This window comes from Hoplias malabaricus, chromosome 18 (assembly GCF_029633855.1).
Source record: "Hoplias malabaricus isolate fHopMal1 chromosome 18, fHopMal1.hap1, whole genome shotgun sequence".
NCBI classification, from domain to species: Eukaryota; Metazoa; Chordata; class Actinopteri; order Characiformes; family Erythrinidae; genus Hoplias; species Hoplias malabaricus.
In genome coordinates, this window is record NC_089817.1 from 29,709,391 (window position 1) to 29,721,475 (window position 12,085).

A 12,085-nucleotide genomic window follows, 5' to 3' on the forward strand; every position below is an offset into this window, starting at 1 on the left:
TGTATAATTCCCTGAGATGGACTGGTGCTGTGTCCAGTGCGTGCACCTGCCTTCCACCCAGTGATTCAGAGTAGGCTCTGGACACACCAACTGAATCAGTCAGTTACAGAAAATGAATGAAGGAATGCATTTTTATTTCAATTTGTATTTATTTGTTTATTTAATTAGATTTTTTAATTCAGAAAATCAGATCGAATGGGTTCTAATCCCACTCTGGGTGACTGTGTGAGGAGTGTGGTGTGTTCTCCCTGTGTCTGCGTGGGTTTCCTCTGGATGACTGTCTGTGAGGAGTGTGGTGTGTTCTCCCTGTGTCTGCGTGGGTTTCCTCCGGGTGACTGTCTGTGAGAAGTGTGGCGTGTTCTCCCTGTGTCTGCGTTGGTTTCCTCTGGGTGCTCCGGTTTCAAAAAACATTTGTAGGTGAATTGGCGACTCAGAAGTGTCCGTAGGTGCGAGTAGGTTCCGGATAGGCTCCAGACCCTGAATAAGAGGTTACAGACAATGAATGAATGAATAAATGGTTGAATGAATGAAATTCAGTCGAAAATCACATTGCTTATAAGTGCAGTGGGGATGTATCACATTAAAGTTGTCTCTGAGGGGAACTTTTCTTGTTTGTTCTCCTGAGTGAATTTACTTTACTCCAATTTAATTTAATTTAATTGTCCTGGGCCATGTGAAGGATGTGAAGAAGCACTGCAGGGGAACAGAGGCAGTGCAGCAGGAGCAGATCCCTAGAGAGAGAGAGAGAGAGAGAGAGAGAGAGAGAGAGAGAGAGAGAGAGAGGAGGACTGCAGTGATTAACAGTTAGTGGTCAAAGTTGATTAGCTGTCTTCAAAGTCAATAATGGAAACAAGTCAGTGCATTTACTTACAGAGTTGTTAGCCCTGGTAAAAGCTCTGGAAGCCGGTCTAATGCTCTGTGATGATGGATGCAGACACAAAGTAGTGCAGTACACTAGTGAAAGCCCAGGGGGCGATAGTGCTCCTGCTTCTGAGCTGGAAATGGGGCAGATAGAGATACAGGAAAAGACAGTAAAACTTGCAGCAGTGTCCTGTTACTGAGGCTGATGATTCATCGGAGAGCTGCAGCCTTACGTTATCTAAAACCTCCATCAGATCTTGCACACACACACACACACACACACACACACACACACACACACACGCACGCACGCACGCACACACACCTGAAAGCAAAGGGTCAGCCTTCTCAATACTGCAGTTATTCTTTATGTAAAAACCGAGGGAAATATTGCTCTGTTATGAAAGTAATATAAAGATTAACAACAACAACAACAACAACAACAACAATCATAATAATAACAATAATAATAACCATTAACAATAATGATACATCTGTAAGATCAATAATTTACCTCAGATATGACCCTTCTTTTGAGTTGTTTACATTTTAGAATTTGTAATTAACATTCAATAATCCATATACATTCTGGCAAGGGAAGCTACTGGACTCACACACACACACACACACAAGAGACAATGGGGGTAATAAATTTACGGTGTGTAGCAAGTGGGACCAGAAATTCTCAACTATTAATTAATTATGGATACACCTCAGCTCTGCAGGGTGTAGCAGGGTGTGTGTGTGTGTGTGTTGAAGCTGGCCCATGCTCAAGGATTAGCCACACTGACCGACGTCTCCAGCATTGGTCACTAACTGAGCGCGACAGTCACCAGATCACCTGACTCCTCACGCTGCTCCCTGATTGGCCGCTCCACTCTGGCCTCTGAGCGGCTGTGAAACACTGTGTCTGCAGAAACTGACCCACAATGCGAGCCCGTCCAGTTCCCCGGAGAGACCACAAGGGCAAAGGAACATGTTGATGAAATCCGCTACACACTGCCCTGACCCCCCCCAACTCTTTGCCTGAGTCGGAGAAATCCGAGAAGAGTTCCGGAAAGAAAACAAAAAACAATGGATCCTGATGATATTTCTGTTTTGGAGCCGCTGGGTGGGAATCTGCAGGTGTTCCGGACTAGGGCAGAGACGTGTGCAACATATACTGACAATGTATGTTATGTGAGGTCACAAATCATTTTGCTTATTTATTTGCATATCGTTTGCATATTTATTGCATAATAATGAACTAATCCTGGGATATTATTAAGTAGGTTGTCCCTATTTTTTGGCCTCTTTGTTGCTTCTTTTGTGGGAAGCTTGTGCACTTGATATTGAAGCATTGCTGTGAGGATTTGATGACATTCAGCCGCATTGAACGTTAGGAGGTTTTCATCCACCAAGTTTTTGAGAACTGTGGAAAAAAAAACCTGAAGGGAAGATGGGAAAACCCCCCAGGTGGAAAAAAAACAAAAAAAACAACAATGAGGTTTCAGCTGGAGACCTTCTGCGCACGTGGCATAGCGCCCCCCAGAGCCCCGGGCTGACCCCGCGACCACAGACTCCCTCCCAAATCCTCATTACACCTCTCCACACTTCAGGACCATTCCGTTCTCACACCAGCGTCACCTGAGCGTCTTATTTTAGAGCGTGCGTAGATTACTGGGTAGATAACGTTTGTGAACATTTTGGATGGAAACCCAGCTGTTGTTGAGGGCAGATGCTGATGTTGGGTGTAGGGCTGCAACAACTAATCGATTAAATCGATTAAAATCGATTGTTAAAATAGTTGGCAACTAATTTAATAATCGATTAGTTGGGTCTAAGTTGTTATACACATAGGTACAGTTGCTACACGTGACGAACAAGAAGCGTTTGAAAAATGGCGGAGACGGTCACAGCAGAGGATAATGTTAGCACAAGCAGAGAGAAAAATGTACGACCCAAGTCATCAAAAGTATGGGAACACTTTACCTTAACACCTTCAAGGAACAGCGTTAGGTGCAAAATGTGCACAGCTGATCTCGCATGGCACGGCAGCACATCATCGCTGCATGAGGCACCTGAAAATGAAGCCTGTTGGTGCTGTGTGTGAAAGAGATTAAGTATAGTAAGTTAATTCTACTTTTTTCTCTCACTAAAATGTTACTAGAGCCTGCTAGAGTAGTTAAACAAAATTTGTTTTTCTTAGTACATTGATATTACACTCGCGTTTAGCGAACAAGCCTTAGCCCCCCGAGTTTTCTCTTCCACCTTAAATGTGTCAGCTCGACCAGCAGTTCCAAAACAAGCCGTAGTTTTAGTCAAGCTAGCGTTAGCGACGTTAGTTTTTCTCTCACTCATTGTCACTAGAGCCTGCTAGAGTAGTTAAACAAGAGGTCTCATTTTTAGTGAATTTATATCACTCTTGTATTTAGCGAGTTTTCCGTTCTACCTTAAATGTGGCGGCAGTTACATTCAGTTACATTTTTTAAAATAATATATTTAAAGCCTTTTTCAAGGTCTTTTCTGACTGGCATTGCGTGTTAGTGTTTGAGTATCACAGCCAAGTGTATATTACATTATAAGTGTATATTACATTACATACACTGTGTTAAATATTGATAAATATAAAATTAATGTAACGGTTGGGTTAATTCTTCATGTAAACGCTAATTTTTAATAATGGTAGGTTGTGTGTTCCTTATAAAATTACAACATTAGTTCTCTAAAATCTTAAATATCTTAACCATATCTGATCATGTGTTAGTTGAATTTCCCTTTTATTCTCAGAACATGGCAGCATCACCCAATATCCATTTATGTCATTTCAATTTGCCTGCATTTTTGTCTGCATTTTAGATCAGTAGTTATTAAAAAACTTAAAAAAGGTGTATGTTCATATCTACACTTTCTCTCTCACCTCAGATAAAAACAGCCCAGCATTGCTGACTATGTTTTGAAGAAGATCTGTACACCACAGCAAGCAGCTGTTCTCACTGATGGTATCCTGAATATACTAGTAACAGACAGGAAACCAACCTTTTTATCCGATTAATAATCGATTAATCGAAAAAATAATCGACAGATTAATCGATTAACAAAATAATCATTAGTTGCAGCCCTAGTTGGGTGATTGTTTCTGGATCACAAACTCCACTCTATCCACCCCAGTGATCGTGCTCCGCAGCCCAATGCCGGTGGCCTTCACTTCAGCCGACTCTCGTCATCGGCCACAGCGACGTTAGGTTCATGTGCAGCTGCTCCAGATCATCTTGACACGAAGTGTGTACTTGTTCTGTTGAGCTCTGACGTCCTTCGTGACTTTCATGTGGTTTGTGTTGTGGAGTCTGTAGTCGTCTGAAACCAGCTCAGGTTCAGAGTGCGTTAGGGCTGCGGCGATTGATATGTTCACCGTAGGTCATGGTGCGAGGAGAGAACACAAATCAGTGTGATGCACGAATGGTCCTCGGTGACGTGCGGTCAGTGGTGGAACTGCCCGTTCAGCTCCACAGACTGGGGCTGTCGGGAAGAGCTCTGTGGTTTATGGTGTTATGCAAAGCCACAGGCGCAGGGTCAGTGACGTGTGTCGAGTTTAAATCTATAGGTCAGTGCTGTCCAGTGCAGTGTATTAAGCATATAAACACATGCTTGTCCAGGGAGGTGTGTGTGTGTGTGTGTGTGTTCTGAAGGGGGGGGGGGGTGAATAGAACAGATTGCATAAGAGCTAAGTCTGATACAGCAGTAAACACAGACTGGACAGCAGAGATGGACAGTACCATCTGTACCATATTAACCTACAGTACCACTGTATGTAACACTGTAACAAAAGAGAGTGTTAGGCTTGTACAAGTGGATCAGACACAGCAGGGCTGCTGGAGGTTTTAAACCCCTCAGTGTTCACGCTTTTTTAAAAATTCCTATAGCAACTGCTATGTCTGATCCACTCGTACCAGCCCAGCACATGCCTACACACCACCTCCATGTCAGCACCGGGAACGATGCAGCACACACCTTCTGTGATGGTCCTGAGATTTGAAGAGCAGGGTGAAAAAGGGGCTAACGAAGTATGCACAGCAACAAGGAGACTACAGGTGGTAATTGTACCTGTATAATTAGTGGGTTGTATTTACAATGCTCGAATGTGATTGGTTACTCAGATGTGAGCGTGCTCAGTACAAGTGATTCAGAGAAGTGCGGGATTTCTGCTATATCTGGCGCCCTTTGCTGCTGTAAAGCAATGCTGGTCGCTCTGCTGTTGCTGTGTGGCAGTGTTCGTACAGAGGGGACAGTGACTCAGCGTGCGCACACACACACACACGCATACACACACACACACACACACACCTCCCCCACTGCCTTGCTGCTGACTGCTGGCCAAACCACTGGCCACTGGGGCACGTTAGAGAACATTAGTTACCTCCGCCTACAGTTCAGATGCTGCACACATGCAGTGCCTGCAGTCAAAAGTTTAGGGACCCAGGCCCATCCATTTCTGGGTCATTTCTGTGTGGGATTTGGTGGCATTCAGTCTCAAGAACATTGGTGAAGTCCGATTAGGATTGGTTCTAAACATCACTGCTGCTCATTTACTGACCACAGTCTCTCCAGAGGACACAGTTCCACTGCTTCACAGCCCAGTGTTTGAGGCTGCAATCCAGTCTCGGGATTATGACTGGCGGATTTAGGCTCATGTGCAGCTGCTTCTGACCACAGAACTTTGGAAGTTTTGATTTGCTAAACTAGATACAAGCCCCACCTCTCTCTCTCTCTCTCTCTCTGTCTTTCTCTCTCTCTCTCTCTCTCTCTCTTTTTTTTTTTCTTTCTTTCTCTCTCTCTCTCTCTCTCTCTCTCTCTTTCTCTCTCTTTCTCTCTGTCTCTCTCTCTCTCTCTCTCTCTCTCTCTGTCTTTCTCTCTCTCTCTCTCTCTCTCTCTCTCTCTTTTTTTTTTCTTTCTTTCTTTCTCTCTCTCTCTCTCTCTCTCTCTCTTTCTCTCTTTCTCTCTGTCTCCCTCTCTCTCTCTCTCTCTCTCTCTCTCTCTCTCTCCTGATTGGAAGGTGGGGTGGTGAAAGGAATTGATCACATGTTTGTTGTGATGTTTCAGGGGCTCCAAGTTCAAGCTGTTTTACACACAAGCACATACACACACACACACACACACACACGTACACATATTTCACAGAGTGCACTGTCTATCCTGCATTAGGGGATTAAAGGGCCAGCTGCTGGGGTGATTGAGCCTATCGTGAGACACACACACACACACACACACACACATCATGTACACACACACACACAGAGAGAGAGAGAGAGAGAGACAGAAGGTATTTCTGTTGGAAGGGAAGCAGACTGTGGAGAACATGCGAAGGAGGGGGAAGAGGGGGAGGGGCTTGTGAGTATTCAGAGCATGCTCAGTTTGCGCCTGAGACCGGCAGGAGCAGCCTGGGCTTTTTATCTGCAGTAAGGGAGAGAGAGAGAGAGAGAGAGAGAGAGAGAGAGAGAGACTACGGCATTTCAGGCTGAGTGTATGTGCTAGCACTGCTCTGAGAGCGAGGGATGATGTGTTAGCAGAAGCGAATCCCATGGCACAGGCAAAAGTGTCCAGGACTTTTCCCATGACCCCCGCCATGCCACTGGACGACTGGCCAGCCGAGTGGGGCGACGACGCTATGGCAACAGGACAGTCCTTACTGCACTAATGAAAGGCTTCAAGCTCGCCTGGTAAGAGACGCTCCGTTTAGCCTCGGCCAGACCCGAGTTAACCCCTTCTTTAAGCTCCCAGGACCATGGACAGCTCCAGACCTGAGCCACATTCTAGAGCTTTCCACTGGGAAATTCATACAGGACGCTGGCTAATGAGCCTTAGGATTAATAACCGAGTAATAAGCTTGTTGTTTAACCCTTTAAACTCAAAGGGTCACTATGTAGCCCTTCGGTTCCTCAGATATCAGCTGCTGTACATGGAAATAGCTTGTGGATCCTAAGCCTTGACGACAAACTCTGCGGAATTGAACCACAGCGATGTCCAAGCCGTGTAACAAACCTGTGCCCACTGGCCTCAATTACAGATATGTTTTGATTGCCTGGGTTCGTCACAGGGGAAGTTTGACTGTATGTAGGTGTGCCCGGCCAGAGCTGAAGCTTAATAACTGTATAATAACCCTGCAGTATGTAGGGTAAAGCCCCCTCCCATGGCTCCCGCAGTCCACTGACCGCTCTTGGCTCCAACTCCTGTTTGGAAACTTCGCATTTCCATCTCGTCTTAACCGCAGTGCTGCTGCTGCTGTGTGTTTGTGTGTGTACATGTATGAGTGTGCATATATATATATCCTTCTGGCTGGTGGATATATTTAGTGCCGAGCTTGGATATGCCGCAGGAGGAGAGAGCATCAGTGGCACTGTGGGAAGCAGCTGACCACTGACCGGTCCTCCATACACTTCATCTTCATCTCCGCTAACCAACCACAGGGTGCTTGAGCTGATTTGAGAGCATCAACTTTCACTACTGGCTTATTAATCTGTTGGTATTTTAATAGCAAACAATAGGCATTGTCTATTAGCTGCTAAGAAAATGACGACATGTAGAAGCTCCACCCACAATCCTTTCCTAGCAACTGTTAGGTCAGAGAAAGTTTGTCGCATGTTGGGAAAACTTGTGGTCAGCCTGATGAGGTTAAAATGCATAACGTATTTAGACTTTTCACACCTATGCTCCGCCCACAAATGTATCTTTTCCTAGCTACTGTTCCAAATGTCAGAATGCTAGTCCACCCAGTGAGAACCATGTCTGACATCAGCAGATAATAAGGTAACAGTGTACTGTGTACTGTCACTCACCCTGTGTGATATGATGATAACAGAGTATTTTGTCCTTAATGAAACGTCTGTAGCCTGCTTTAAGATCAAACCCAACAGCAGCATTCTCCCCCTGTCCAAACAGCCCTGTTTTGGTCATTTTCAGAGCCTGTTCCTTTAAATGATAATCAGCCACTCGTTGTTCACCCCAACCCCGAGTGCACAGCAGTGAGGAGCCATTTTCGTTCGGTTCTCTTTCTTCTCCATTTTCGTTTTCTCTGTTTTTACCCAGTGCTCTTATTTCTCCACGCTCATTGCTGGGTTTAGCCTCGTCTTTGCGCTCTCACATAGACACGGGCCCAGTGCTGTGATTGGACAGACTCAGATGAGGGGCCGGGGCAATTTTAAAGTCTCTGCACTTGATGTCAGAAGCGGAGCAGAATCAGAACGGCTCGTATTATCCCATGATTTCTGACTTGGGCAGCTCACAGAAAACTGACTGGTTGGTCTTGTTTCACAGTGTGTGGGTTGGAAGTGTGTGGAGCTTGGGTAGGTTTCAGTTTGAGTTTTTGTATGGATCCTTAAGAGTTAACACCACCATTGCCTTCGGTGCCTGAACTCAAGACGAACAAAACAGGAGGCACATCACACCCCTACGTCGAAGCCAACTTCTTTCTGGAAGGTTCTTTTCCTTAAAGAGTCCGGGGTGTGACCTGGCAGGCCGTGGGTCAGGAAGGGCAGAGTAGGGATGCCCTGCTTTCTAAATCTCCCTATGCCTGCCTCCTCAGAGAGAAGAGCCCAGTTGCCTGGCACACTTAGTGTTTAGCTGCGTGGTTATATAAGGCTCTGCCCTTTTTAGCTGCCGTTCTGCGTTTGGCAGTGCTGCTTTATTTCAGGCTCGGCGCGAGAGCGGTGGGGGATTAGAATGACTCAGTACTTTTCTCCCTGCTTTGATGACGAGCAGCACACCTTTGATCAGGGGGTCCATTTCTCAGAAGGGTATTATGTAATCTTGGTGCGAAGGGAGGGGAGTGTGATGGTGCATTTCTTGCTGTCAATCTGTCGGGATTCTTGTTTGGATCGGTGACTAATTCCCGGAATTGGGTTCCAGAACTTGGGGTTTATGGGTTTAGCCAGGTGTCTGAAATATGGAGAGAGTACTCATCAATAAAAAAAAAATGTCTAATTGGTTCCAGATAATAGGACGGATTGCTGTTTATTGCTGTCTAGTGGGTGTGGCTTCAGCTTTTGGCTAGCAACTGAGTGCCACCTTAAAGAGACACTACACTGGTCACTGGTAAACATTAGCATGCCTTGCCATATATACACCACAGCTAGTTTAACTCAGGTCATTGAGTGCTAGGTACATTAGTGCCACACCAGTATATGCCCATGTGTATTGAGGTCCACATGTTTCAGAACAACTCTTTCCCAAATAAATATACATCTGGGACCACTTTGGAAGTAGCAGAACTAGACTAGGTGAAACGTTATAGAAGTGTGCTTCAATCCCTAGGACTGGCAGGTAAAGTGTGGGCAATGGAGTGAAGGAACAGTGATCTATATTCCCTCAACATCCACAGCTGAGATACCCAACTTTCCTTTGGGCTCTGAGGTTTGATGCTCCCCCACTTCAGGTGTGTGTATGTTCACTGCCCCTAATATCTAGTGTGTGTATTTGCCCACACGGTTAAATGCTAAGACCTCATTCCATTGCACAGCTGTGCTAATGATTTAAAGGCACATTCCACATTTCAAGAACAACACTATTTAAAAGTTATTTAAGTAAAGGCTTCAGCACAAGTGCATGCTGGGCCTGAGACACAGCTCAGAAACCTGCACTCAGGGACAGTCTTTGTTGTTGTAGTTCACCTGCTTATACATTAGAGGGCGCCTTTATTAAATGTTACTGGATACACAACCTCTAGTGGTGATTATTAATTATTGCACATTTAATGACTCTAATAAAAGAAGTGATGTTTACAGACCAGTAACAAGAGTTCTCATACATGTCATAGGTGATTGTTCAAAATTAACCCCTTCAGTTCCCAGGCTTATCATAATCTAGTTTGTAACTGCTGGGCTAGCTTCAATTTTAGGAGTCACTGGAGTCAACACCAAAAGCCAGAGCCAGTCTTTGTTTGAGGATGTGCTTCAGGAAATCACACTTAGTCATTTAAAGGAGCCATAAACTGCATTTGTTCAATATTCAGAGAACTTGTTCTCCAACTTGTGAGTGATGTAAGTTAATAAGTGGAAAGTAGTAGCTACATTCATGTTGCTAAACTTGACTAGAAACGGTGGAGGACACCGGTGACAACATAAAATACCTTAACGCGGTGCAACCCTGCTGAACTATCAGCAGACTGGTAGTTTGACCTGAGGGCTGCAGGCCAAGCACTGTGCAGCTTTAGCATATGAATTGAGTCAGTTCGAATACTCCTTTCCACCTTAAATGGCATATTGCGATACATTCCGGACCCCTGTGAGCAATACTAAGTTATGCGTTTAAGGTGGAAGTGATAGCTCTGGTTCAACCATCAAGAAAACAGGTTCAGTAACAGTGTGGCTAGCTGCTTACATGTGTGGATGGTCCCAGTCAATTTGGATGGCCTGTTTTACCACCCTCTTTTACGCAGGACTTGCGTGAGAAGTGTGTGAGGTCGGTACTGTGTGAGAGCCACATACCTAACTCTCCTCATTCAACTAAACCAAGGGAAATACAGGTCCATTATAATATATACAATAAGGTATTTAGTGGTTGTTTTGTTCCTGTGGCCTCCCTACAGCCGAGACTCCAGCAGCTGAAGGGTTAACAGTGCCTTTAATCCTGGTTTATGACGCGGCGTCAGTGGGCTCTTCATGTCCTAGTTTAACGCTGGCATGTCGGTGCACACAGAGAATGTGCTTGGGAGTGCAGATGTGTGTGTGTGTGTGTGTGTGTGTGTGTGTGTGTCACGTGAGCGTCTCTCTGCTTCCCTGCGCGCTCTGTGGGGGAATCAAACTGGGTCAGAGGCAGAAGACTCATGCTCAGAGGCAGTGAGGCAGCCGTTTCTTGTTTTTTTTATTTATTTTTTTTTGCAAATGATGCATCACAGCGTCTGATAACAACTGACCACACAAGCCATGGACTGGTCATTTTGGGCTGAACAATAAAACCCTTCTTAATCCGTATCACAGTCTTGGCCTTAGCCATAGGAGTATTACAAAATCTATGATGCAAAACAATGTGAGTGTTTTAGCTGATTTAAAGCAATGACAGTTAGAGTTCTCCTTTAAGCGTGTTGAGCTCTGCTTATTGCATCACTAATATATATATATATATATATATATATATATATATATATATATATATATATATGAAGAGTTCTAGATTTCAATGGTTGAAGACACAGTAAGTAGTATTTTTACTTTAAAATCACTGTTCAAAACTTCACTAAGCTGTAAAAGGGGAAACAGAGCCTCTGCCATAGCTTCTGTGGGCTGATCACAGTAGAAACTGCACTATGTAACTTCTGGAAGAGGGTAGGAAACTGCACCTTCCCTCATACACCCCCGCCTCCCGCTTCAATTCAGGACCATGATGTAAAAATGAATTGCACTCTGCAACTATAGGGGCAGCCCAAACTTTACCTAGCGTTCCTACATTCATAATATGTAAATAAGGGGCAAAGTGTGGTCAACATTTAATTAGATTTCTCCTTTCTTTTTCAGCACAAGGTAAAAAACTTTTTCGCAGCCTTTGCTCTGATCTTTCCCATTAGAACAGCTAGTTCTGCTGTCCGCTCTGAATCAATCCGATCACGTTCACATCCGGTGGCAGCTCATTGATGTTTCGTCTCAGGATTCGATTTAAGAATGACCTCACTGACCTCAAATCCCTCTCTTACGGCAATTAGTGATAATGTGTAATGACCGCTTCAGAGGCTCCTGTCCATCTCAGATTGGACGATGGAGATGTTGTATGCCAGTCACAGTTAGAGAGGTGGGTATTAGCTGTATCATTAATGAGACCGCCCTGTTTCTCATTGCTCTAATCCGTACACCTCTAGCATTCCCGTAACACTGCTGTGTCTGATCCACTCAAACCAGTCCATCACACAATTACTCACCATCACATTTAACTCACTGCAGCACTGAGAATGATTCCCCACTTGAAACATACCAGCTCTGTGGGGGTCCTGAGCATTGAAAAACAGGGTCTAAAAATGTATGCAGAGCAACAGCTGGATGACAGTGTGTAATGGTCAGTGTAGTGTAGAAAGAGGAGATGATTGTAATATTATGGCTGATATGGCTTTATATATAGTTGGTATATGACTCTTGCGGATGTCTGATCTGGTAGTCCAGGTGGTCCAGCTGGGCTCTCTGACACACAAAGCAACTGTGTCCCCCGACCCCCACCCCCAGAGCAGGGCAATCTGTTCACCCCAAAAGACATAAGTCACCTTGGA

General features: G+C 44.8%; 1 protein-coding gene across 5 annotated transcripts in view; it reads left to right on the plus strand.

The window, feature by feature from the left end:
- Positions 1 to 12,085, plus strand: part of gramd1ba (GRAM domain containing 1Ba) — a 58,685-nt gene that overhangs the window by 12,351 nt on the left and 34,249 nt on the right. Inside the window, exon 1 of one of the 5 annotated variants that reach the window (XM_066650638.1) lies at positions 6,326 to 6,557. The exons of the other annotated variants lie outside the window; for them this stretch is intronic. Coding sequence (XP_066506735.1) covers positions 6,535 to 6,557 — 23 coding nt within the window. The 5' untranslated portion in view covers positions 6,326 to 6,534. Of the gene's footprint in view, positions 1 to 6,325; positions 6,558 to 12,085 lie in introns of those variants that run through there. 5 annotated transcript variants of the gene reach the window in all.